Source organism: Salvelinus alpinus, chromosome 24 (assembly GCF_045679555.1).
Source record: "Salvelinus alpinus chromosome 24, SLU_Salpinus.1, whole genome shotgun sequence".
In the NCBI taxonomy this organism is placed as follows: domain Eukaryota; kingdom Metazoa; phylum Chordata; class Actinopteri; order Salmoniformes; family Salmonidae; genus Salvelinus; species Salvelinus alpinus.
This window is the reverse complement of record NC_092109.1, coordinates 28,108,048-28,133,687: the sequence shown is the minus strand read 5'-3', so window position 1 is coordinate 28,133,687 and position 25,640 is coordinate 28,108,048. Positions and strand designations below refer to the sequence as shown.

Genomic DNA, 25,640 nt, shown 5'->3' with positions numbered 1-25,640 from the left:
TGGATTTATTTTAAATTTTTCTTATTTTTTAATGATATTATGAATAGAAACGGAGGAGTTATGTCACATACAGTGGGGAGAACAAGTATTTGATACACTGCTGATTTTGCAGGTTTTCCTACTTACAAAGCATGTAGAGGTCTGTAATTTTTATCATAGGTACACTTCAACTGTGAGAGACGGAATCTAAAACAAAAATCCAGAAAATCACATTGTATGATTTTTAAGTAATTAATTTGCATTTTATTGCATGACATAAGTATTTGATCACCTACCAACCAGTAAGAATTCCGGCTCTCACAGACCTGTTAGTTTTTCTTTAAGAAGCCCTCCTGTTCTCCACTCATTACCTGTATTAACTGCACCTGTTTGAACTCGTTACCTGTATAAAAGACACCTGTCCACACACTCAATCAAACAGACTCCAACCTCTCCACAATGGCCAAGACCAGAGAGCTGTGTAAGGACATCAGGGATAAATTGTAGACCTGTACAAGGCTGGGATGGGCTACAGGACAATAGCCAAGCAGCTTGGTGAGAAGGCAACAACTGTTGGCACAATTATTAGAAAATGGAAGAAGTTCAAGATGACGGTCAATCACCCTCGGTCTGGGGCTCCATGCAAGATCTCACCTCGTGGGGCATCAATGATCATGAGGAATGTGAGGGATCAGCCCAGAACTACACGGCAGGACCTGGTCAATGACCTGAAGAGAGCTGGGACCACAGTCTCAAAGAAAACCATTAGTAACACACTACGCCGTCATGGATTAAAATCCTGCAGCGCACGCAAGGTCCCCCTGCTCAAGCCAGCGCATGTCCAGGCCCGTCTGAAGTTTGCCAATGACCATCTGGATGATCCATAGGAGGAATGGGAGAAGGTCATGTGGTCTGATGAGACAAAAAATTGAGCTTTTTGCTCTAAACTCCACTCGCCGTGTTTGGAGGAATAGAAGGATGAGTACAACCCCAAGAACACCATCCCAACCGTGAAGCATGGAGGTGGAAACATCATTCTTTGGGGATGCTTTTCTGCAAAGGGGACAGGACGACTGCACCGTATTGAAGGGAGGATGGATGGGGCCATGTATCGCGAGATCTTGACCAACAACCTCCTTCCCTCAGTAAGAGCATTGAAGATGGGTCGTGGCTGGGTCTTCCAGCATGACAACGACCCGAAACACACAGCCAGGGCAACTAAGGAGTGGCTCCGTAAGAAGCATCTCAAGGTCCTGGAGTGGCCTAGCCAGTCTCCAGACCTGAACCCAATAGAAAATCTTTGGAGGGAGCCGAAAGTCCGTATTGCCCAGCGACAGCCCCGAAACCTGAAGGATCTGGAGAAGGTCTGTATGGAGGAGTGGGCCAAAATCCCTGCTGCAGTGTGTGCAAACCTGGTCAAGAACTACAGGAAACGTATGATCTCTGTAATTGCAAACTAAGGTTTCTGTACCAAATATTCAGTTCTGCTTTTCTGATGTATCAAATACTTATGTCATGCAATAAAATGCAAATTAATTAATTAAAAATCATACAATGTGATTTTCTGGATTTTTGTTTTAGATTCCTTCTCTCACAGTTGAAGTGTACCTATGATAAAAATTACAGACCTCTACATGCTTTGTAAGTAGGAAAACCTGCAAAATTGTCAGTGTATCAAATACTTGTTCTCCCCACTGTATGCAGTTATCAAAAATATATGGGGATTTCTGCTCAATCCAAACTTACAACCAACTGATTGTAGCACTACCACAAAAATGGAGGTGGCAAGTGAAAAAGGGAGAAGGTAGGGAACATGTTTGCCTGCCATGTATTAAAGATACAAATTGGCTGAAAGGAACTGGCATAAATATAAAAATATACCAGTTTCATTTGAGGACAATTTTAACAACTGCTCCATATACAGTAGGTTGCAAAATAAATGGGAAGAGATTTTCGATGTACCAAAACACTACACTTGATTCAACACTGAGTTGTTCAATTTAAATTATTATATAAAATTCTTGCCATCAACAGAATGCTATATAAACTAAAAATAAACGTCAATTTTTCAGGACCTTGTCTTTCAAAGATAATTTGTAAAATCCAAATAACTTCACAGATCTTCATTATAAAGGGTTTAAACACTGTTTCCCATGCTTGTTCATTGAACCATAAACAATTAATAAACATGCACCTGTGGAACGGTCGTTAAGACACTAACAGTCAGCAATTAAGGTCACAGTTATGAAATCTTAGCACACTAAAGAGGCTTTTCTACTGACTCTGAAAAACACCAAAAGAAAGATGCCCAGGGTTGCTGGTCTGCTGCAAGAAGGCATGAGGACTGCAGATGTGGCCAGGGCAATAAATGGCAATGTCCGTACTGTGAGACGCCTAAGACAGCGCTACAGGGAGACAGGACAGACAGCTGATCGTCCTCGCAGTGGCAGACCACGTGTAACAACACCTGCACAGGATCGGTACATCCGAACATCACACCTGCGGGACAGGTACAGGATGGCAACAACAACTGCCCGAGTTACACTAGTAACGCACAATCCCCCCACCAGTGCTCAGACTGTCCGCAATAGGCTGAGAGAGGCTGGACTGAGTGCTTGTAGGCCTGTTGTAAGGCAGGTCCTCACCAGACATCACCGGCAACAATGTCGCCTATGGGCACAAACCCACCGTCGCTGGACCAGACAGGACTGGCAAAAAGTGCTCTTCATTGACGAGTCACGGTTTTGTCTCACCAGGGGTGATGGTCGGATTCGCGTTTATCGTCGAAGGAATGAGCGTTACACCGAGGCCTATACTCTGGAGCGGGATCGATTTGGAGGTGGAGGGTCCGTCATGATCTGGGGCGGTGTGTCACAGCATCATCGGACTGAGTTTGTTGTCATTGCAGGCAATCTCAATGCTGTACGTTACAGGAAAGACATCATCCTCCCTCATGTGTTACCCTTCCTGCAGGCTCATCCTGACATGACCCTCCAGCATGACAATGCCACCAGCCATACTGCTGGTTCTGTGTGTGATATCCTGCAAGACAGGAATGTCAGTGGTCTGCCATGGCCAGCGAAGAGCCCAGATCTCAATCCCATTGAGCACGTCTGGGACCTGTTGGATCGGAGGGTGAGACTAGGGCCATTCCCCCCAGAAATGTCCGGGAACTTGCAGGTGCCTTGGTGGAAGAGTGGGGTAACATCTCACAGCAAGAACTGGCAAATCTGGTGCAGTCCATGTGGAGATGCACTGCAGTACTTAATGCAGCTGGTGGCCACACCAGATACTGGCTGTTACTTTTGGTTTTGACCCCCCCTTTGTTCAGGGACACATTATTCCATTTCTGTTAGTCACATGTCTGTGGAACTTGTTATGTCTCAGTTGTTGAATCTTGTTATGTTCATACAAATATTTACACATGTTAAGTTTGCTGAAAATCAACGCAGTTGACAGTGAGAGGACGTTTCTTTTTTTGCTGAGTTTATATGGGGCATACCACAATCTCAGCTCTGTAGATTTTGCTGCGAAGAGACAGAATCAATAGATCATTTATTCTGGTGTTGCCCCTATGTAGCTTGTTTCTGGTCACAGGTTCAGGAATGGTTAAAAAATCACAATATGCACTTAAAATTAACCTTACAAATAGCAGTGTAGGGCAATTTGGAAAGCAATAGTCAGTCAATAAATAAAATAATAATATTCGTAGGAAAGGTTTTCATCTTTAGCTCACAATCTGTGGATACTATACAATTAGAAAGGTTAGAAAAGTATGTAAACATCACAGCACAATTGAAAAATATATGGCACATGGAAACCAAACGACGGTGGTCTATGGTGATAGGTGGGATGGGCTGAGAGTGGCTGAGGGGTGGGATTAAAGAGTTTATGTTTGGTAAAGTATTATTTTTATGTGACTGCTTTATATAAAAGTACCATGTATGTAAAATGTGTTTGCAAAATGTTTATGTAAAATATAAAAAGTATATGTAAAATGTTTATGTAAAATGTAAATGTAAAATGTAAATGTAAAATGTATGTATATGTAGCAAAAAAACTAAAAGATATTTGTCCTCCAAAGGGGGGGTGGTGGAAAATAAAATAATAGTGTGCAAAGCTGTCATCAAGGCAAAGGGTGGCTACTTTGAAGAATCTCAAATATAAAATATATTTTGATTTGTTTAACACTTTTTTGGTTACTATATAATTCCATATGTGTTCTTTCATAGTTTTGATGTCTTCACTATTATTCTACAATGTAGAAAATAGTTCAAATAACGAGTAGGTGTGTCCAAACTTTTGACTGGTATTGTATATTATGCTGTATCCGACACGCAAGGTTGACTCTTAACCTGATTGTAGTGTATCTGATTGTTCCTGACGTGTTCCTGCCTTAGTTAACGCAAGTCTTCGTGCATGTGTTGATACCAGTTGGAGGAAACGGCACTCTAGGAGAGCATGATCACTCTAGGAGAGCATGATCACTCAAGGAGAGCATGATCACTCTAGGAGAGCATGAACACTCTAGGAGAGCATGATCACTCAAGGAGAGCATGATCACTCTAGGAGAGCATGATCACTCTAGGAGAGCATGAACACTCTAGGAGAGCATGAACACTCTAGGAGAGCATGAACACTCTAGGAGAGCATGATCACTCTAGGAGAGCATGATCACTCTAGGAGAGCATGATCACTCTAGGAGAGCATGAACACTCTAGGAGAGCATGATCACTCAAGGAGAGCATGATCACTCTAGGAGAGCATGATCACTCTAGGAGAGCATGATCACTCTAGGAGAGCATGATCACTCTAGGAGAGCATGATCACTCAAGGAGAGCATGATCACTCTAGGAGAGCATGATCACTCAAGGAGAGCATGAACACTCTAGGAGAGCATGAACACTCTAGGAGAGCATGATCACTCTAGGAGAGCATGATCACTCTAGGAGAGCATGATCACTCTAGGAGAGCATGAACACTCTAGGAGAGCATGAACACTCTAGGAGAGCATGATCACTCAAGGAGAGCATGATCACTCTAGGAGAGCATGATCACTCAAGGAGAGCATGATCACTCTAGGAGAGCATGATCACTCAAGGAGAGCATGATCACTCTAGGAGAGCATGATCACTCAAGGAGAGCATGATCACTCTAGGAGAGCATGATCACTCTAGGAGAGCATGAACACTCTAGGAGAGCATGAACACTCTAGGAGAGCATGATCACTCAAGGAGAGCATGATCACTCTAGGAGAGCATGATCACTCTAGGAGAGCATGATCACTCTAGGAGAGCATGATCACTCAAGGAGAGCATGATCACTCTAGGAGAGCATGATCACTCAAGGAGAGCATGATCACTCTAGGAGAGCATGATCACTCAAGGAGAGCATGATCACTCTAGGAGAGCATGATCACTCAAGGAGAGCATGATCACTCAAGGGCTGAATCGTATGTCAGAATGTTTACATATCAAATCCTGACATGGAATTGTTTATTCATGAAAGGATTCACATTGCCAGGGATACAAACAGTACCCGGGTTGTCTCTAGTGTGGGGCAGTTTTCAAAGATGTGAAGGCCTATTTTGATAGGTTATTGATTATTCTGTTTTGAAATATATCAATGCAACAAAGTCCTAAAGTAGTAAAGCCAGTTTACAGTCTGAGGGACCCTGACAAAACAGACTCAAAATAAAAGGTAAAAAGAGAGACTCTGCAGTCTGCACACTGCAATCTACAGATGTATGATCTTAATTTTGTCACCCTGTTGCAGGATTATTTTCCTGCCATAGCTAGCTGGCTCAAATTAAGATCCTAATCTGTATGTTTCCCTGTGGTTTATTGGCAACAACAATTCAAACCTTGGGTCTTCATTAAAAGTAAATTTACAAAGAACAAGCCCGTAGAGAGAGAGACAGAAATGATTAGTTCCTTCCTATGATATGTCTCTCCTCCAGAGTAGTGCATTCCTCACATGGGAATGGTCTGGACGACAAAGTTATCATAGATTTCCCCAGTTACTCTCCTATTGTAATCGCAATAGGGGCCACCATGGCATTGCACATTAATTCAAAAGGAGGCATCACCATTCTACTATCTAATGAAGTCTGTCAAGACATTAATTTCCTCTATTATTTTGTTTATTCATAACAATTAAAAACATCCACTAATCCTGATGGTCTGGATAGTGACTTCTTTGCTTTGAATATTCTGTTTAGATTAATATTATTTCAGTGAAAAGAAGTCAATGTGAACTGACCTTGTAACAAGTGGCTATTAAGGTTAGCTATTATCATAGTGTTTATCTGTCTCCCACACAGGCCTGGATTTACACAAACACGCCTCAGGTAACAACGTCACCAACAGAGGAAATTATCTGTTTAATTGAACTGAATCCTGAGTCTGACTTGGGCAGCTAATGAGAGTTAAACAATTTGTAAACTCTCTTGCAATAGCAGAAAGTCAGGACATTTTCTATGGTTTATCAACATCTTTCTCCTCTGTTATTTATTGTAATGTTACTTTAGCCTACAGTCCATTGCAGTCAAGTATTGCTTGCTCTTTTATGTGTCATTCAGGCTTTACAACCTCAGCAGTCTCCAAGCAGCAGATAACACGCATAAAGGACCATTCTGCCCTCGCCTTCCTCCCGCTTTGTCTTTCTGGGCTGTAGGCAGGCAGATGCCTGGACTGAGGATGCACAGTGTATCATAGGCCACAGGCCACAGCCATGGAAGCTGGCACTCTATTTAAGGGTGTCCAGCATGTGGTTATGTTCTGTGGCTGTCGGGCAGACAGACTGCCTCCCTCCCTCCCAGCAAGCACAATCCGCTCTTGTGAGCCTAGTGCTTGCACGGCTCATGGTGGTTATGTATCTGTTGTTTTTCTCTGTAGAAGCCTTCAAATCAAGCACCCTTTCAGCCCTCGGCACCTCAGGAGCTCTCAGTTACCTTTACCTACAGAAGAGTTCATCTCTTGGTGAGTTTTATGCGTAGTAGTCTTGACTTCTCCTCAGTGCCTCCCAAATTGAAAACAATAACATTGTTTCCAGTTGGGTTAAGTTTAGTTTATTGGGGTCCCCATTAGCTACTGCACATGCAACAGCTACTGTTCCTGGGGTCCACATAAAACGTACAAATACATGTTAAAGTACAGAGCAGTTATAGACAAGAACAATATAAGATATTACATTACATTTAAAATAAAAAATACAAATAAGAGTTATATTGGAGAGACACCAAGAGACAACGAAAATAATATTTACACACTATTCCTGTATACATATTCATATTCTTATATACAGTACAGTTAAATTAGATCTTTAAACAGAGGAGAGGCGCTGTGATACAATATGTTTTTTATCTGTTTTTTAAAGCTAAACTTGCTTTTTGCCTGAGTAACCTCTGGTGGCAGAGCATTCCATGATGACATGGCTCTATACATAACAGAGCGACGCATTAAATCTGTTTTTGGTTTGGGTACCGTGAAGAAACCCATAGTGGCGTGTCTGGTGGGGTATGTACTGTATGTCTGTTTGAAGTGTATGCAAATAAATGATACAGTGGTTAGGCATTTAACACACACATGTTTCTTAAAAAGACTAGAAGAGAAGTAGTCAGTTCTCCTCAACCCCCAACCATGAAAGACTATCATGATGTTAGTTCTGTATGTGCAGTTAAGGGCAAGGCATACTGCTTTGTTTTGAGCCAGCTGCTAGGTCTTTCTTTGCTGCACCTGACTATATTACCAGACAGTAATCAAGATGGGACAAAAAGACCAGAACCTGAACAACTAGTACAGTTGATCTGTGTTAAAGACACAGAACATATTTTTATAACAGACATACCTCTCCCCATCTTCACAGCAACTTTGCCAATATGACTTGACCATGATAACGGACCATCCAATGTTACTCCCTGGGGTTCAGCTTGTTCAATGGTCACACCTTTTATGCACAACTCCAGTTGAGGTTTAGGTCTAAGAGAAGGCTTTGAATCAGATACAATGCTTTTGGTTTTAGATGTATTTAAGACCAGTTTATTGTTAATACCCATTCTGACTGTCACGACTTCCGCCGAAGTCGGCTCCTCTCCTTGTTCGGGCGTAACTTTGATGTGGGGGACTGGGAGTTGTTGGCTGTGGTTAAAGCGTTGAAGGCGTGGAGACATTGGCTTGAGGGGGCTAAACACCCTTTCCTCATCTGGACTGACCACCGCAACCTGGAGTACATCCGGGCAGCGAGGAGACTGAATCCTCGTCAGGCAAGGTGGGCCATGTTCTTTACCCGTTTTGTGTTTACCCTGTCCTACAGACCAGGTTCCCAGAATAAGAAGGCAGACGCACTGTCCCGACTGTATGACACAGAGGAGCGGCCCATGGATCAGACTCCCATACTACCGGCCTCCTGCCTGGTAGCGCCGGTCGTGTGGGAGCTGGATGCGGACATTGAGCAGGAGTTGCGTACAGAGCCCGCTCTCCTCCAGTGTCCCGTTGGGCATATGTATGTTCCGTCTGCTGTCCGTGACCAGTTGATCTATTGGGCCCACACGTCTCCCTCCTCTGGTCATCCGGGGATCGGTCGGACGGTGCGCTGTCTGACTGGGAAGTACTGGTGGCCCACTTTGGCTAAGGACGTGAGGGTTTATGATTCCTCCTGCTCGGTGTGTGCCCAGTGTAAGAGACACCTGCCCAGAGGTAAGTTACATCCCTTACCCGTTCCACAACGACCTTGGTCACATCTGTCAGTGGATTTCCTAACAGATCTTCCTTTTTCACAGGGAAACACTACGATCCTGGTCGTTGTGGATCGTTTTTCTAAGTACTGTTGTCTCCTCCCTCTGCCCGGTCTTTCTACAGCCCTACAGACTGCGGAAGCCCTGTTTACTCACGCCTTCCGGCACTACGGGGTGCCTGAGGATATAGTGTCGGATCGGGTCTGGCTCTCGACCCGTAACCTGCCCCTCCGCCTGCCCTGCCGGAAGCTGGGTCCGCGGTTTGTGGGGCCATTTAAAGTCCTGAGGAGGGTGAACGAGGTATGTTACAGATTACAGCTTCCCTCTGATTATCGTATTAACCCCTCGTTCCATGTGTCTCTCCTCAGGCCGGCTGGTCCGCTCCAGGAATCTGAGGTGCGGGAGGTCCCTCCGCCCCCCGGCGTACATCATTTGTTCCATTCTGGATTCGAGGCGTCGGGTGGGGGGCCTTCAGTACCTCGTGGAGTGGGAGGTGTACGGGCCGGAGGAGAGGTGCTGGGTTCCGGTTGCAGATGTTCTGGATCCTGAACTGCGGCGGGAGTTTCACTATCGCTGGCCGGATCGCCCTGTGCATCGTCCTCCGGGTCGTCCTCGAGGCCGGTGTCGGCGCGCCGCTGGAGCCGTGCGTCAAGGGGGGGTACTGTCACGACTTCTGCTGAAGTCGGCACCTCTCTTTGTTCAGGCGGCGTTCGGCAATCAACGTCACCGGCTTTCTAGCCATCGCCGCTCCATTTTTCATATGTCCATTTGTCTTGTCTTGTTCCATACACACCTGGTTTTCATTTTCCCAATCAATCTATTTGTATTTAACCCTCTGTTTCCCATCATGTATTTGTGTGTAATTGTTTCATGTTATTGTGGTGTTTTATTACGCGCTTTACTTTTGTTATGTTCCGTGTTTTGAGCGCGTTTGATTTATGTAGTGCTCTCGTTTTTGGAACGAAAATAAAAGTGCGCCTGTTAACATTACTCTGCTCTCCTGCACCTGACTTCGCCTCTAGTACACCCCTTGACACTGACTGTAACTCCTTGCTAAGAAATGCCATGGCCGATTTCTGGTTTCAGTCCGCCCCTGAGACCAACTCTCTCCCTGAGCTCGGTAATGATGAGCTGGAGACTTCTTGCCCATGTACGCATTAATTAAGAGCTAGTCATTATTCCTCTCTTTCTCCCACTCTCTCAATCATTTTCCAGTCCAATCTCTTTCTCCCTGACTTCCTCTCTCGTTCTCCCCTGCTGGGACTGACCTGTGCATGTGTGATGTGCTGTCAATCACACATTATCTCTGGGGTTCCAACAGATCCTCCATATTTGTCTTTGAGGCAGAAACAGATTTTGGCAGCAGATTGTTTCAGGCCACCACGTCAGTCTGATTTGTTCCAAGAGAATCAGAGTTCAGGCAGCAGCATTTCCATACAAACTGTGTGGATACTATGCAGTATTGAACAGGGCGCTAGATAGATGATTTGGACAGCTAAACATTTCCTCATTACGTTTTTATTGACATCAACAACCATATTAATTTGCACGTTGACTTAGTACCCATCTCAGAGATCAATAACACTATTTGATTGGAAATGAGAATGACACAATCATTTCCTGTGGTGTATCGATCAGCAGACAAGGAACTGATCAAGATCACAGTTAGTTGTGCCCTAATAGACATCATGCTTACTACTGTAGCTTGTTTAGCACTGCATGAAAAGCACTTTTCCTCATGCATAATTGAATATGGATAATTGCATAAAGACGACACACAGGGCACATAATGAATCACATTATGTTCTCAAATTACTACCGTAGATCAGACACAGTTAGGTAAACACTGTGATCATGACAAGCATGTGCACATCTGAGAGATGTTCTGATACTTTTTACATTAGATATTGTAGATCAGGGATCATCAACTAGACTCAGCCGCGGGACGTTTTTCTTCTTGAGTGGAGGGTCGGGGGACCAGAAGACAATTACAAATCATTTGTAGACTGCAGATTGGCTGCAAGAAGCCAAAAACAGATAAAACATTTGACTAAAACATAATAATTTCAAACCTTGCTTACATTTGTATACAATCACGTGTCTTTCTATTATGCGTGGGAGTACTTTGGAACATATTTCCAAAACTAAAATGACTTGGAGCTGATTACCTGGTGTTTTTACAGTCTTTCATGTAAAAAAACGTTTGCTTAGAAAACTTGTGGAGCCAAATAAAAACACCCGCGAGCCAAATTCAGCCCGTTGGCCGCCCTTTGGGGAACTCTGGTGTAGATGTTGCATGTTTTCCCTATAAGCCACTCATTGGAGCATTTAGTGTTTCCTAAGAGTCCACTTCACCTCTCACGTTTTCCTACCATCTCAATTATGTGACATGGTGAAAGCGGCCCTTAGGGAGCAGTATGAGGAAACTGGGAACATTGGTATTGCTGTGCCGTAATCATGGAGCTGTGGTGTTTATGAACAGACCAGAGGATTACATCCTCTCCTGCCACAGGCCATTACTTTCTTTGGAAACATTTAGGGTGTTCGCCCTGATGCATTCTAATTGGCTCGATCTGTTAAATCTAATCTTCAGAATGACCTTTGGATGAAAATATGGAATGCATGTATGATGTGTTAAACTGTACTGATATCTCTTAATATCTGGAATATTTAATATTATTGTTTGTAAAAACAAAAATAATCATTATAGATACATGACTGAGCAACAGCAGTAAACTATTCTAAGACTGCATAATTTTTTTTTATGAGGGATACTTGCTGAGCTGAAGTTGCATTGCAATCACACAGCATGGATTTAAGAGAGTTGGCTTAATGACTTGTAACTATAGCAACACAATACAGACTCTCATGGATGCGGCCTATTAAGGATGCAAATTGTCTTAACACTTATTCCCTCCCTGAATATGAGTTGATCATATTGTGACAAAGAGCGAAATGAAGACCGGTTTGGTGGGAGAGAAGATGGAGTACTATTGTGAGAGCACATTATATTGTTACCAGAGTGCATTCAATGAGTTTCCGTGAAGGACACTTTTCATTTTACTGGATACTCAACTATTTTAATTCTCAGTTAACCTCCCTACAACCCACCTTTGTTTCTTATTTTCCTGCAAGAGGACTTATTTGGCGTGCGTCCCCTTGAGCAAGGGCACGATGATGGATACAGGATCCTAGCATTCACCCTCAAACACCAACAGGAAAAATAACTCCACCTAATTTATTCGTTTGGAGGAACATTTACTGTATAGGGTTCCTTCCCAGGATTTTGGATCCAAATGTTATTTTTCTTCCCTCGTAACAGAAAATATAATTTGGTAGCTGAAATAGGGACCAATTACAGCAGAAGAAATAAGAGTTAACCATAGAGAGAGAGAGAGAGTACTTTACTGGTCTAGCCAAATAGGCCACAGAGGGAAGGATAGAGGTTTGTACTTCTTGATAATAAACCTAAATATGCCAACTCTCTGCCAGGCAAAATGCATGGAAGACTAGAGCAGAGCATAGTAGAGCCCAGCATCCACCTACTATACTCCATCTGGATCAGGAAGGGACCTGTTTCAATAAAACACTAAACTGTTAGCTTGTATAGATGGATGCTATATAATCAAGCAAAAATAACTCCAGGGGAGTGAAAATGATAACGCTTGGAAAAAGGCTCTTTTAAAAGCTTTGTTCTGTGCCAGTGTAGTACTACCTAGCGTGTTGATACCACAGGTGTCGAGAGTTTTTCAGCACAGTAGATTGTAAAATGAGAGCAGAGCTTGTTGGGATCAAGACAGCCCCCCAGACAAGCTCTGCCATCTTCGTCAAGCAGTGTTCTACACAGTACCTGGGGCAGATTAGACTGCCCTCAATTTCATTACACCAGGCCTGTCAACCCCAGCCCACCAGAGAACATGAGCATACACCATGACAGCGCAGACGCAGGAACAAATGAGACGGAGCTACGCGAACCTCCAGAGACACAGACAGATACAGGGGAGCAGAGAGGGAGGAGACAGAGAGAGGTGGATACAGGGGAGGAGAGAGGGAGGAGAAAAAGAGAGGGAAACAGGTGAGAGGAAGGAGAGAGGAAAGAGAGAAGGAAACATTCAAACAGGAGAGGAAAGGAGAGAGAGGGATACATGAGAGGAGAGAGGGAGGAGGGATGAGAGAGAGGGAAACAGGAGAGGAGGAGAGAGGAGAGAGAGGGAAACAGGATAGGAGGGATACAGGAGAGAGAATGGGATACAGGAGAGAAGAAAGGGAGAGAGAAATAGAGGAGTGAGCGAGAGAGAGAGAAATATACAATAAAGGATAGAGGGAGAAAGACAGAGAGCAGCACATTGCCTTGATGGCAGCTTTTCACAATATTGGCCTTCTCTCAACCAGCTTCACCTGGAATGCTTTTCCAACAGTCTTGAAGGAGTTCCCACAAATGCTGAGCACTTGTTGGCTGTTTTTCCTTCACTCTGCGGTCCGACTTATCCCAAACCATCTACATTTGGTTGAGGTTAGGGAGATTGTGGAGGCCAGGTCATCTGATGCAGCACTCCATCACTCTCCTTCTTCGTCAAATAGCCCTTACACAGCCTGGAGATGTGTTGGGTCAATGTCCTGTTGAGAAACTAATTATAGTCCCACTAAGCACAAAACAGATGGGGTGGCGTATCTCTGCAGAATGCTGTGTCAGCCATGCTGGTTAAGTGTGCCTTGAATTCTAAATAAATCACTGACAGTGTCAACAGCAAAGCACCCCCACACCATAACACCTCCTCCTCCATGCTTTACGGTGAGAAATACACATGCGGAGATCCATTCACCCACACCGCGTCTCACAAAGACACGGCGGTTGGAACCAAAAATCTCCAATTTGGACTCCAGACCAAAGGACAAATTTCCATCAGTCTAATGGCCATTGCTCATGTTTCTTGGCCCAAGCAAATCTCTTCTTCTTTTGGTGTCCTTTAGTAGTGGTTTCTTTGCAGCAATTTGACCATGAAGCCTGATTCACAGTCTCCTCTGAACAGTTGATGTTGAGATGTGTCTGTTACTTGAACTATGTGAAGCATTTATTTGGGCTGCAATTTCTGAGGCTGGTAACTCTTAGGAACTTATCCTCTGCAGCAGAGGCAACTCTGGGTTTCCATTCCTGTGGCGGTCCTCATGAGAGCCAGTTTCATCATAGCGCTTGATGGTTTTTGCGACTGCACTTGAAGAAACTTTCAAAGTTCTTGAAATGTTCCGTATTGACTGACCTTCATGTCTTAAAGTAATGATGGACTGTTTCTCTTTGCTTATTTGAGCTGTCCTTGCCATAATATGGACTTGGTCTTTTACCAAATAGAGCTATTTTCTGTATACCCCCCTACCTTGTCACAACACAACTGATTGGCTCAAACGCATTAAGAAGGAAAGAAATTCCACAAATTAACTTTTAAGAAGGCACACCTGTTAATTAATTTAAATGCATTCCAGGTGACTACCTCATGAAGCTGGTTGAGAGAATGCCAACAGTGTGCAAAGCTGTCATCAAGGCAAAGGGTGGCTACTTTGAAGAATCTCAAATATAAAATATATTTGGATTTGTTTGACACTTTTTTGGTTACTACATGATTCCATATGTGTTATTTCATAGTGTTGATGTCTTCACTGTTATTCTACAATGTAGAAAATAGTTAAAATAAAGAATTAAGAAAAACCCTTGAATGAGTAGAAGCTCTACAACTTTTGACCAGTAGTGTAGGTAGAGTTAGTGACTATGCATAGATAATACACATAAAGTAAGTAGCAGCAGCGTAAAAGAGGGGGGGGTGTAAATAGTCTGGTTAGCCATTTATTAGCTGTTCAGTAGTCTTATAGCTTGGGGGTAGAAGCTGTTAAGAAGAAATTGGACCTAGACTTGGCATTCCGGTACCGCTTGCTGTGTGATAGCAGAGAGAACAGTCTATGACTAGGGTGGCTGGAGTCTGACAATTTTTAAAGCCTTCATCTGACACCGCCTGGTATAGAGTTCCTGGGTGGCAGGAAGCTTGGCCCCAGCGATGTACTGGGCCGTACGCACTACCTTCTGTAGTGCCTTGTGGTCTGAGGCCAAGCAGTTGCCATACCAGGTAGTGATGCAACCAGTCAGGATGCTCTCGATGGTGCAGCTGTAGAAATGTTTGAGGATCTGAGAACCCATGCAAAATCTTTTCAGTCTCCTGAGGGGGAATAGGCTTTGTCGTGCCCTCTTCACAACTGTCTTGGTGTGTTTGGACCATGATAGTTTGTTGGTGATGTGGACACCAAGGAACTTGAAGCTCTCAACTTGCTCCACTACAGCCCCATCGATGAAAATGGGGGCGTGCTCGGTCCTCCTTTTCCTGTAGTCCACAATCATCTCCTTTGTGACGTCACCCACATTTAAGGGATTGGCCTGAAAGCATGTAAAGTAATCGGTAGACAACATAAGCTGCATTTACACAGGCAGGCTAATTCTGATCTTTTGCCAATAATTGGTCTTTTGACCAATCAGATCAGATCTTTTGCCAATAATTGGGCAAAGGATCAGAATTGCTGTAAGCATTCTACACTTTTACTGGGATTTGCAAGTTCTTGTTAAATCGGCCTGATATTTGAGTTTTGCACAAAATATCTTCCTGACTTTAGCTCTTACTCGTCGTCTGTCGTGATGGTGGAGCAGACACTCAATGGCATATTGGACCCAGTGAGGACGCAGGAGAACTGGCCCTGAGGGTAGGAGCGGGGGTAGGGAGGTGGGGGGGGGGGGGGGGATTCCTAAGACTGGCTGGGGGTGGCACACAGATGGGTAATTGGACCACGATGTGTGAGAAACCAAGTTGTGAGCTGCCCTGGGTATAGGTTGTCCTCTAAGAAAAAGGAAAATAATGTCATATGATGTTAATTAGATCTGTTTTCCCAGGCATTAAACGGTACAACTTTTTGCTAATTAAAAATTATATAATTTCTTGAAACTCGCAAAATCCTTTTGATACTCAAAGGATGATTATGATAATGTTAACCTAACTAATTGTTGCTTTGTAATTCAACTACGGTTTACGCTCCATATTATGTAGCCGATTGCACTCTGATTTCTTCTCACTATTAGTAGACGAGGGCCTGCCTGTGCAGAATGAGCAGAGCCGCTGCATGGCTTGGGTGATTCATCTTACATGCCAAACCCAATTGTGTGTGTGATTAAGAGGCATGCGATTCCTCCAGGCCCGCCCCATAACCAATTTCCTGATCTCTAAAATGAACCCATTCCAATTCTAAGCAGCTGAATTGTTGTGTCACTGAATGGGAAAGGGATATCTGAATATGTACAGGTGTAGGATCTTAATTTGATCACTCAGTTGCAGGAGAACTTTCCAGCAATGCAGGACATTTTAAATGTGTGTATTTAGGTTTAAAAAGGCTTCTGAAGTTGGTAATTTCCATTTTGTATCTCCCTTACAAAAAATGTATCAACCCCTACAAAATGTGTCCATTAATTATAATCCACATAATAACTTACATTTTTTGATGCTGCAGGATTATTTTCCTGCTGTAGCAAACTGGCTCAAATTAAGATATTACATATGTACAGTACCAGTCAAATGTTTGGACACACCTACTCATTCAAGGGTTTTTCTTTATTTTTACTGTTTTCTAATAGTGAAGAGGTCAAAACCATGACATAAGACTCATGGTAACATGTTGTAACCAAAAAAGTGTTAAACAAATCCAAATATATTTTATATTTGAGATTCTTCAAAGTAGACACCCTCTGCCTTGATGACAGCTTTGCACAGTCTTGGCATTCTCTCAACCAGCATAATGAGGTAGTCATCTGGAATGCATTTAATTTAATTAACAGGTGTGCCTTGTTAAAAGTGAATTTGTGGAATTTCTTTCCTTCTTAATGCGTTTGAGCCAATCAGTTGTGTTGTGACAAGGTTGGGTTGGTATACAGAAGATTGCCCTATTTGGTAAAAGACCAAGTCCATATTATGGCAAGAACAGCTCAAATAAGCAAAGAGAAACAACAGTCCATCATTACTTTAAGACATGAAGGTCAGTCAATACGGAACATTTCAAGAACTTTGAAAGTTTCTTCAAGTGCAGTCGCAAAAATATCAAGCGCTATGATGAAACTGGCTCTCATGAGGACCGCCACAGGAAAGGAAGACCCAGAGTTACCTCTGCTGCAGAGAATAAGTTCATTAGAGTTACCAACCTCAGAAATTGCAGCCCAAATACATATTTCACATAGTTCAAGTAACAGACACATCTCAACATCAACTGTTCAGAGGAGACTGCATGAATCAGACCTTCGTGGTCGATTTGCTGCAAAGAAACCCCTACTAAAGGACGCCAATAATAAGAAGAGACTTGCTTGGGCCAAGAAACATGAGCAATGGACATTCGACCAGTGGAAATCTGTCCTTTGGTCTGGAGTCCAAATTCGCGATTTCTGGTTCTAACCGCCGTGTCTTTGTGAGACACAGAGTAGGTGAAAGGATGGTCTCTGCATGTGTGGTTCCCACCGTGAAGCATGAAGGATGAGGTGTGAGTGTGCTTTGCTGGTGACACTGTCTGTGAATTATTTAGAATTGAAGGCACTCTTAACCAGCATGGTCTGCAGCGATACACCATCCCATCTGGTTTGCGCTTAGTGGGACTATCATTTGTTTTTCTAAAGGACAATGACCCAACACACCTCCAGGCTGTGTAAGGGCTATTTGACCAAGAAGGAGAGTGATGGAGTGCTGCATCAGATGACCTCGCCTCCACAATCACCAGAACTCAACCCAATCGAGATGGTTTGGGATGAGTTGGATTGCAGAGTGAAGGAAAAGCAGCCAACATCAAGGCATCTATTTGGAGAATCTCAAATATAAAATTTTATTTTGATTTGTTTAACACTTTTTTGGTTACTACAGGATTCCATGTGTGTTATTTCATAGTTTTGATGTCTTCACTATTATTTGCAATGTAGAAAATAGTAAAAATACAGACAAACCCTTGAATGAGTCAGTGTTCTAAAACTTTTGACCGGTAGTGTACATGTAAATACTACCTCAATTACCTTGACTAACCGGTGCCCCACACATTGTCTCTGTACAGGTACCCCCTGTATATAGCCTCGCTACTGTTATTTTACTGCTGCTCTTTAATTATTTGTTACTTTAATTTTAAATGTTTTACTTATCTATTTTTTACTTAACACTTATTATTCTTAAAACTACATTGTTGGTTAAGTGCTTGTAAGTAAGCATTTCACTGTAAGGTCTACTACACCTGTTGTATTCGGCGCATGTGACAAATAAAATTTGATTTGACGTTGGTGACGGATGGAGAGGAGGTGAATGTGCTGCTCTCTCTGTTTTTCTCTCTCTATCTTTTATTGTATCTCTCTCTCTCGCTCGCTCCTCTATTTCTCCCTCCCTCTCTCCTCTCCTGTATCGCTCTCTTAGGTTTGTCCAAACTTTTGACAGGAACTGTATCTGCATAAAAAGCCATTCTCCACTTGTTAGGTAACCAATAGGCTCTGGAAAAGGGAGCATTAACGAGATTCAGCAGCGAGTCGATTTATTTTGAGCGGAAAGTTGGGGGGCCGGAACATAATTACAAATTATTTGTAGAGTGCAGATTGACTGCCAAAAACAGATCTAACATTTGAATAAAACATAATCATTTCAAACCTTGCTTATATTTATGCTTATAGAGTCCTTCTATACTGAACAAAAATATTAAACGCAAAATGCAACAATTTCAAATATGTTACTGAGTTATAGTTCATATAAGGAAATCAGTCAATTGAAATAAATTCATTAGGCCCTAATCTATGGATTTCACATGACTGGGAATACAGATGTGCATCTGCTGGTCACAGATGCCATTAAAAAACAAGTAGGGGTGTGAATCAGAAAACCAGTCAGTATCTGGTGTGACCACCATTTGCCTCATGCAGCATGATAGATCTCCTTCACATAAAGTTTATCAGGCTGTTGTCCCATTCCCCTTCAATGGCTGTGCGAAGTTGCTGGATATTGTCAGGAACTGGAACACGAGGTCGTACACATCAATCCAGAGCATCCCAAACATGCTCAATGGGTGACATGTCTGGTGAGAATGCAGGCAATGGAAGAACTGGGATATTTTCAGCTTCCAGGAATTGTGTACAGATCCTTGCGACATGGGGCTTTCCATTATCATGCTGAAACATGAGGTGATGGCGTCGGATGAATGGCACGACAATGGGCCTCAGGATCTCGTCACGGTATCTCTGTGCATTCAACTTGCCATCGATAAAATGCAATTGTGTTCACTGTCCATAGCTTATGCCTGCCCATACGATAACCATGGGCAGGCATTTTAGAGTGGCCTTTTATTGTCCCCAGAAAAATGGGCACCTGTGTAATGATCATGCTGTTTAATCAGCTTTTAATCAGGTGGATGGATTATTTTTGCAAAGGAGAAATGCTCACTAACAGGGATGTAAACAAATTTGAGCACAACATTTGAGAGAAATAAGCTTTTTGTGCCTATAGAACATTTCTAGAACCTTTTATTTCAGCTCATGAAACATGGAACCAACAATTTACGTGTTGCATTTATATTTTTATTCAGTGTATTTTGAGCTGAAATAAAATATTATAGAAATGTTCCATTAAATTAAAATAACAGCCTCATCCACATCCATGGCCTATAACCGATGATGTCATGTTTAGCCAGTCACTCACTATAGGATGGTTGATATACAGTACAGCCCAGGGCAAGATGCTTGCAGCATTAAGTTAGCAGATACGGATTGTCCAATCAATGTGACCTTACCTTAAAAACTCCTTCTCTATGTATTACATAATTACAACAGTTTTGCCTCAAATATAGTATAAATGACACCAAAAAAAGAGATTTGGGGTGAATTATTTGATAAGTCATGCTGGTCCTATAGGGGTCACATTCTGAGGATCTGGGCGCCGGACAGTATAGTAATATATCACTCACCATGTCTGTGTCTGACACCGGTCCAAAGCTGGTCACGTAGATATTAGTCCTCACCTCCGTCACACTCTCTGCTTGGACACGAGGAGAAGACAGAGGTAGCGTTTAAGTACCTTCCTTAAGGGACAGAGGTGTGCTCCATCTAAGATGGTTACCAGTCCTTACCTGACCCCCAGGCCGTACTGCTGCTCTGTCTACTTCAGGTTGGTTGTTGATGTCAATTTAGTAAAGTCAGCTCACTTTCCAAACACCAAATCCAATGACAGAGTCAGAAACATGAATGTTTGATGTCTCACCACTCAACCAAACAAGGCTGAACCTATGGAGGTAGCGAGACTTTGATAGAGGTTGTTTTTAGGGAGAGTGTTTGCATCATTATCACGGTCACAAACTGAGATGAGAAATCACAGGAATAATGAGGGTTGGCAGGACCACATTAAAATCATATTTAGGCCTGTTCACAGGGACTTGTTTGTATTGGTGTCAGATGATGCTATTCACTGTGCATTATCCTAATGCACTCTATTGTGTATAATCCTTTAACTGGGAGCGCTTCCTATCTGCACAGTCTGGGTAAACAACATTTCCTGTGTAATTGGGTGAAATGTGCAGTTTCAGAATAGAGTTAAGGACTGGAGATGAAACACTGAGAGAGACTGCCAAAAGTCTGCTGCACATGAGTCATCCTAAATGCGATGACGGAAGTGGTGGGAATCACCATTTACTTATAAGGTTTCCAATTAGAGCCTCACGGCCAGGCCTTAACTTTCATTTTGTTGATTTCAGGATGTAAACGAACGAGAGGCTTTGATGTAAGGCTGTGAGTGGCTGTCTGCCAGTTGTTGCTCTGAGACGGAGTGAACCCGATGGAATGCTTCCAGAACATGCCGCTATGGAATCTAGAGTTCCCCTGGCAACATGATATTGGCCATTAATCAAAATGCACATGCCGAGGGCTTTGGAATACAGAATACGTCCAACACATTTGGAGGGCACCTGAAATTTCTCTCTGGGAGGTCGGAGACTCATGGAAAGTGCATAGGTGGCAGAGCTAGTGTGGTGACAGATTTATCATACATCCTAGTGGGGGTGGAATAGAGCCAGGGTGCTCACCTCTGTCAGCTTAAAACATCATCATGTTCACACTCTCATAGACCTCTGACTGAGAATTCAAAATCACTTATAATAAGCTCCATTTTGAAAAAATCCACAATAAATGTAAAATCATTAGTACACAGTCTTATCACCACCCTAATGATGATGTAGCATTAGATGATGTAGCGTTAGCATTAGCTGATGTAGCATTATAATTAGCTGATGTAGCATTAGCATTAGATGATGTAGCATTAGCACTTCTTCCGCCAAGACAGGGCAGGGCCGTCCCCAGTGGGCAGGAAATCAGAGCTCTGCTGGACATCTGAGATCTGAAGACAGGGCTTGCAAGCCAAGTGTCAAGAAGCTGCTGTTTTTAATAGGGTCTTTGTGGCATTCTTTTGGCGATAACCATCTCTTTGTGAGGAGGATCAATAATTTCACTGATCCTAAAAGCAATATGTTCAAGATCTGAAGAGATGTAGCATACTCTCACTGTGATCAGGGAAACTGAGCTGTTAATGACACCACTGTATGGCTCTGAAGGATCAATGGAGGTCAAGCTGACAAGGGACCCAATTGTTCATGGGGTCACAGCTCCAAATCCATCACTGCACACCACGGCTAGCTTCCTGGCTCGGTGAGCCTGGGCTGTCAATGCGGGGAGGTAGGGAGGAGGAAGGGAGGAGAGGACTTGCAAGTGCTCTATGTTTCAGTAGAGGCAGTGGTCAGTGGCTTGTTTCCAACTAGATGGATATTATTTGTTTTTCACTCCTGATCCTGGGGCACCATATCATGTGTTCAAGCTTTTGTCCCAGACCAGCACTAACACACCTGATTCAGCTAGTGAAGGTCTTTATGATTAGCAGATTGATTCTTCAAGTTAAAACTAGCTTTAATAGTTTTGGGTAGTAGAGGCAGACAGACATTGCAAAAAGGTAATATGCTAGCTAGTTGATGATCTCTTTGAAGCAATGTATGGCCATATAATGTATGTTTCAAAGACAGTTTTATTAAAGTGGTGGATGGCAGACTCAGCAGCTTAGAAAGAATCCTACACATTGTGTGTGGCAGAGCCCAAAAGGCACTATTAGCAGTATGTCTGGTTCTGGTAGAGGTGGGCAGTGTCTTCGCTCAACAAACCAGCCTACCTCCTAGTCCGGGGCGAAGCCGGTTGTCGTAGCCATCCAGCAGTCTGTCCAGGATCCGGGTGAAAATAGTGATGTTGTCTCTACTGTCGTCAGGCATCGGCTCTCTGTGCCCAACCACTGCACTGCAGAGAGAGAGAGAGAGAGAGAGAGAGAGAGAGAGAGAGAGAGAGAGAGAGAGCGAGAGAGAGAGCGAGAGAGAGAGCAAGAGAGAGAGCGAGAGAGCGAGCGAGAGAGAGAGAGATATTTCAATTGAACACAGCAGACATCGTTGAGTCTTTGCTGTACCAGTGGTTCCTCAGACTAGTCATGAGAAATACAGCTCCACCTGAACCTGAACACCACATGTGTCTGGCTGTCCACAGCTTCACTCTGCACTAGTAATGAATATCCTTGTTACTACGAGCTCAGGCCAGACTATTGGAGGAACTACTGTTGTTTCAAACCACAGAAAGCTGTAAGGGTAATTGAACCGCTTTCTAATTCAACCTTCACAGTCATCGCTACCGCAATGATTAAGACACAAACATGTTGGGGTTTAATTTGAGGTGCTGTGTGGCAGCACACCACTCTCAGACATGGAAAGACCGATTGAAGTCCAAAAGGATTAGTGAAGCCTGTCACAGAGCTGCTGCAAATTCTGCCTCGGGATTTCTTCCTCCTTCTTTCCACATAATATTGACAAAGTAGGTCCTAAATATGCAGTCAACCTCTGCTTCCTTAATTACCTTAAATATGACGAGTAATTATCTCGTTGTGGCCCTGGCCACCGTTCTTCAGTGAACAATGTTCTGGTGAGACGGAGAGGGCACCAAAGATGCAGCACTGATGAGCTAATGAGTGCCATTTTCAATCAAACCCAGACCCCCTGAGGGATTGATCTCTGACCTGTCTCCAGGTGACCCCTATGAACAAGCATGTCCGATGGCCGCTAACAGTTAACAGCTAACACTCATTTACATACAGGCATGCACCACACACAAGCACTCTCATATGAACACACATACACTACATGACCAAAAGTATGTGGACACCTGCTCATCGAACCCCCCTTTGCTGCTATAACAGCCTCCACTCTTCTGGAAAGGCTTTCCACTAGATGTTGTAACCTTGCTGCGGGTATTTGCTTCCATTCAGCCACGAGAGCATTAGTGAGGTTGGGCACTGATGTTAGGCGATTAGGCCTGGCTGTTCCAATTCATCCCAAAGGTGTTTGATGGGGTTGAGGTCGGGGCTCTGTGCAGGCCAGTCAAGTTCTTCCACACCGATCTCGACAAACCATTTCGGTATGGACGTCGCTTTGTGCACGGGGACATTGTCATGCTGAAACAGGGCCACAAAGTTGGAAGCACAGAATCATCTAGAATGTCATTGTATGCTCTAGCATTAAGATTTCCCTTCACTGGAACTAAGTGGCCTAACCTGAACCATGATGAACAGCCCCAGAACATTATTCCTCCTCTACCAAACTTTACAGTTGGCACTGTGTATTCAGGCAGATAGCGTTCTCCTGGCATCCGCCAAACCCAGATTCGACTGTCGGACTGCCAGATGGTGAATCGTGATTCATCACTCCAGAGAACGCGTTTCCACTGATCCAGAATCTAATGGCGGCGAGCTTTACACTACTCCAGCCAACGCTCGGCATTGCGCATGGGGATGTGTGCGTGCGGATGCTCGGCCATGGAACCCCATTTCATTAAGCTCCTGACGAACTGTTCTTGTGCCCATGTTGCTTCCAGAGGCAGTTTGGAACTTGGTAGTGAGTGTTGCAACCGAGGACAGGCGACTTTTACGCACTACACGCTTCAGCACTCGGCGGTCCCGTTCTGTGAGCTTGTGTGGCCTACCACTTCACGGCTGAGCCGTTATTGCTACAAAACGTTTTCACTTCACAATAACATCACTTACACTTGACCGGGGCAGCTCTAGCAGGGCAGAAATTTGACAAACTGACTTGTTGGAAAGGTGGCATCCTAAGACGGTGCCACGTTGAAAGTCACAGAGCTCTTCAATAAGGCCATTCTACTGCCAATGTCTATGGAGATTGCATGGCTGTGTGTTCAATTTTATACACCTGTCAGCAACGGGTATGGCTGAAATAGCCGAAACCACTAATTTGAAGAGGTGTCCACATACTTTTGTATATATAGTGTACAACTTTACATGGGCATGTCGCTGTGCATTCAAACACATTATACAGTTATATCTAACGTTTACATAGTACACTTCAGGGATTAACATGCACAAGTCCTCAACTGGCAGACAGACTAGGAATTGTGTTGTTTCAAGGGATGGGTGCATTGGCTGTACCTCTGAAATCTCCTTGTCAGTGTACCAGTACTAACAGCACTGTTAAGACAATGTCAAAAAGGAAAAGGAAACTTTAATGGTGACAACAGGAAAGACAGAATTGAAACAAGAACATCACTGTTGTACGTGTGTGTGTGTGTTGGTGTGTGTGTGTGTGTATCCGCGTCTGCGTGCGTGTTGCACCTTGATGTATGAACTACTATTTGTGTTTCATATCCAATCATCTCAGACGCCAGTCAAAGCCAAAGGGGCCTCTGCTGAAAATGAAGCAGGTCTGATTGATAAATAGAGAGAAAAAGAGAGAGAGAGAGGGAGGATAGAAAAAGAGCTGCACTCTGTATAACTTCACCGAAATCTAATTCAATTCCTTGAGCTTAAAGAGGGGCTACGTATACACCCTCTGCATCCAAAGTGGGTACCTCAGGAAGCTTCCCCTAACCTCCCACATGCAAAAATAAATTCAGCATTTCCATCACGTAGGGCTGCACGATATGGGCAAACAATATAGGTCTTATTTTTAACCAAATGTTGCAATTGTGATTTGACACTTGGGTGAACTGATGGAATCATAGCAATAGAATGATTATTCTAATTCTATAGTCAGAATATAATAGTGGGCACTTTGAAAACAGGGGTGTTTGACATGACAACGAATGAAAAATCCAGGGAGGAGTTATTGTGACAGGGTAGGAACCAAAGTGTTGATAAGTGTTTCCTAGGCAACCGTCTATTCTTTGGATACATTGAATGTTTTCTCTTAGCTACTTTATGTAGCTAACATATTCTTGCTTTGTGTATTCCTCTTTGATTTAGAAGATAGTGTTGCACAAACATGCTGATATAAGTGTACACCATCACTGTTATTATCAGGCTGTATAGCTAATTACGTTTGCTCTGACTCCGTACATGTATTAGCTAGCTAGCGATTAGCATTAGCATCTAACAATAAGCGGCTAACAAGATTTAGGCCCAATTTGCAATGAAAATACAAACTAGCTGTTTGCAAATGTAAGAAACACAAACTAATAGTTCAATTATAGAACGCTAGTGGATTTATATTAAGAAGCAAAGTGAAAACAGCATCGTTTTCATCAACATTGTTGCATGAGCTACATTGACCACTCAGACTGAACACAAGTGTCTTGTGGTTGAGGAACAACAAATGCGCTCATGGTTGCCAGGTCTAGATAGCATTTTCAGTACAATGACCACTCAAAACCCACCCAAAAGCCCTGAAAACTAGCCCAATTTTGTTTTCCCACAGCAAGAAAGGAGTTGCCACATTTATACAATAAACAATTTTTCCATAATGTTATCGAGCCAATTAAGAAGGAATATCGACGTAACTTGTAACCACATTCGAAGCAAAATGCGGTTTTCAT

The 25,640-nt window shown here is 43.3% G+C and overlaps 2 protein-coding genes across 5 annotated transcripts in view; both read right to left on the bottom strand.

Moving 5' to 3' along the window:
* Positions 1-25,640, bottom strand: part of LOC139552534 (uncharacterized) — a 387,539-nt gene that overhangs the window by 255,334 nt on the left and 106,565 nt on the right. The gene's annotated exons all lie outside the window — the stretch shown is intronic.
* The window catches only part of LOC139552481 (gamma-aminobutyric acid receptor subunit alpha-3-like), a 162,305-nt gene that overhangs the window by 78,084 nt on the left and 58,581 nt on the right, over positions 1-25,640 (bottom strand). For 3 of the 4 annotated variants that reach the window (XM_071364263.1, XM_071364264.1, XM_071364261.1), the window contains 2 exons: positions 21,949-22,070; positions 19,709-19,779 (listed from right to left, as the gene is read on the bottom strand). In XM_071364263.1, coding sequence (XP_071220364.1) covers positions 19,709-19,779; positions 21,949-22,070 — 193 coding nt within the window. The remainder of the gene's footprint in view (positions 1-19,708; positions 19,780-21,948; positions 22,071-25,640) is intronic. The other variant, XM_071364262.1, reaches the window with a different exon arrangement.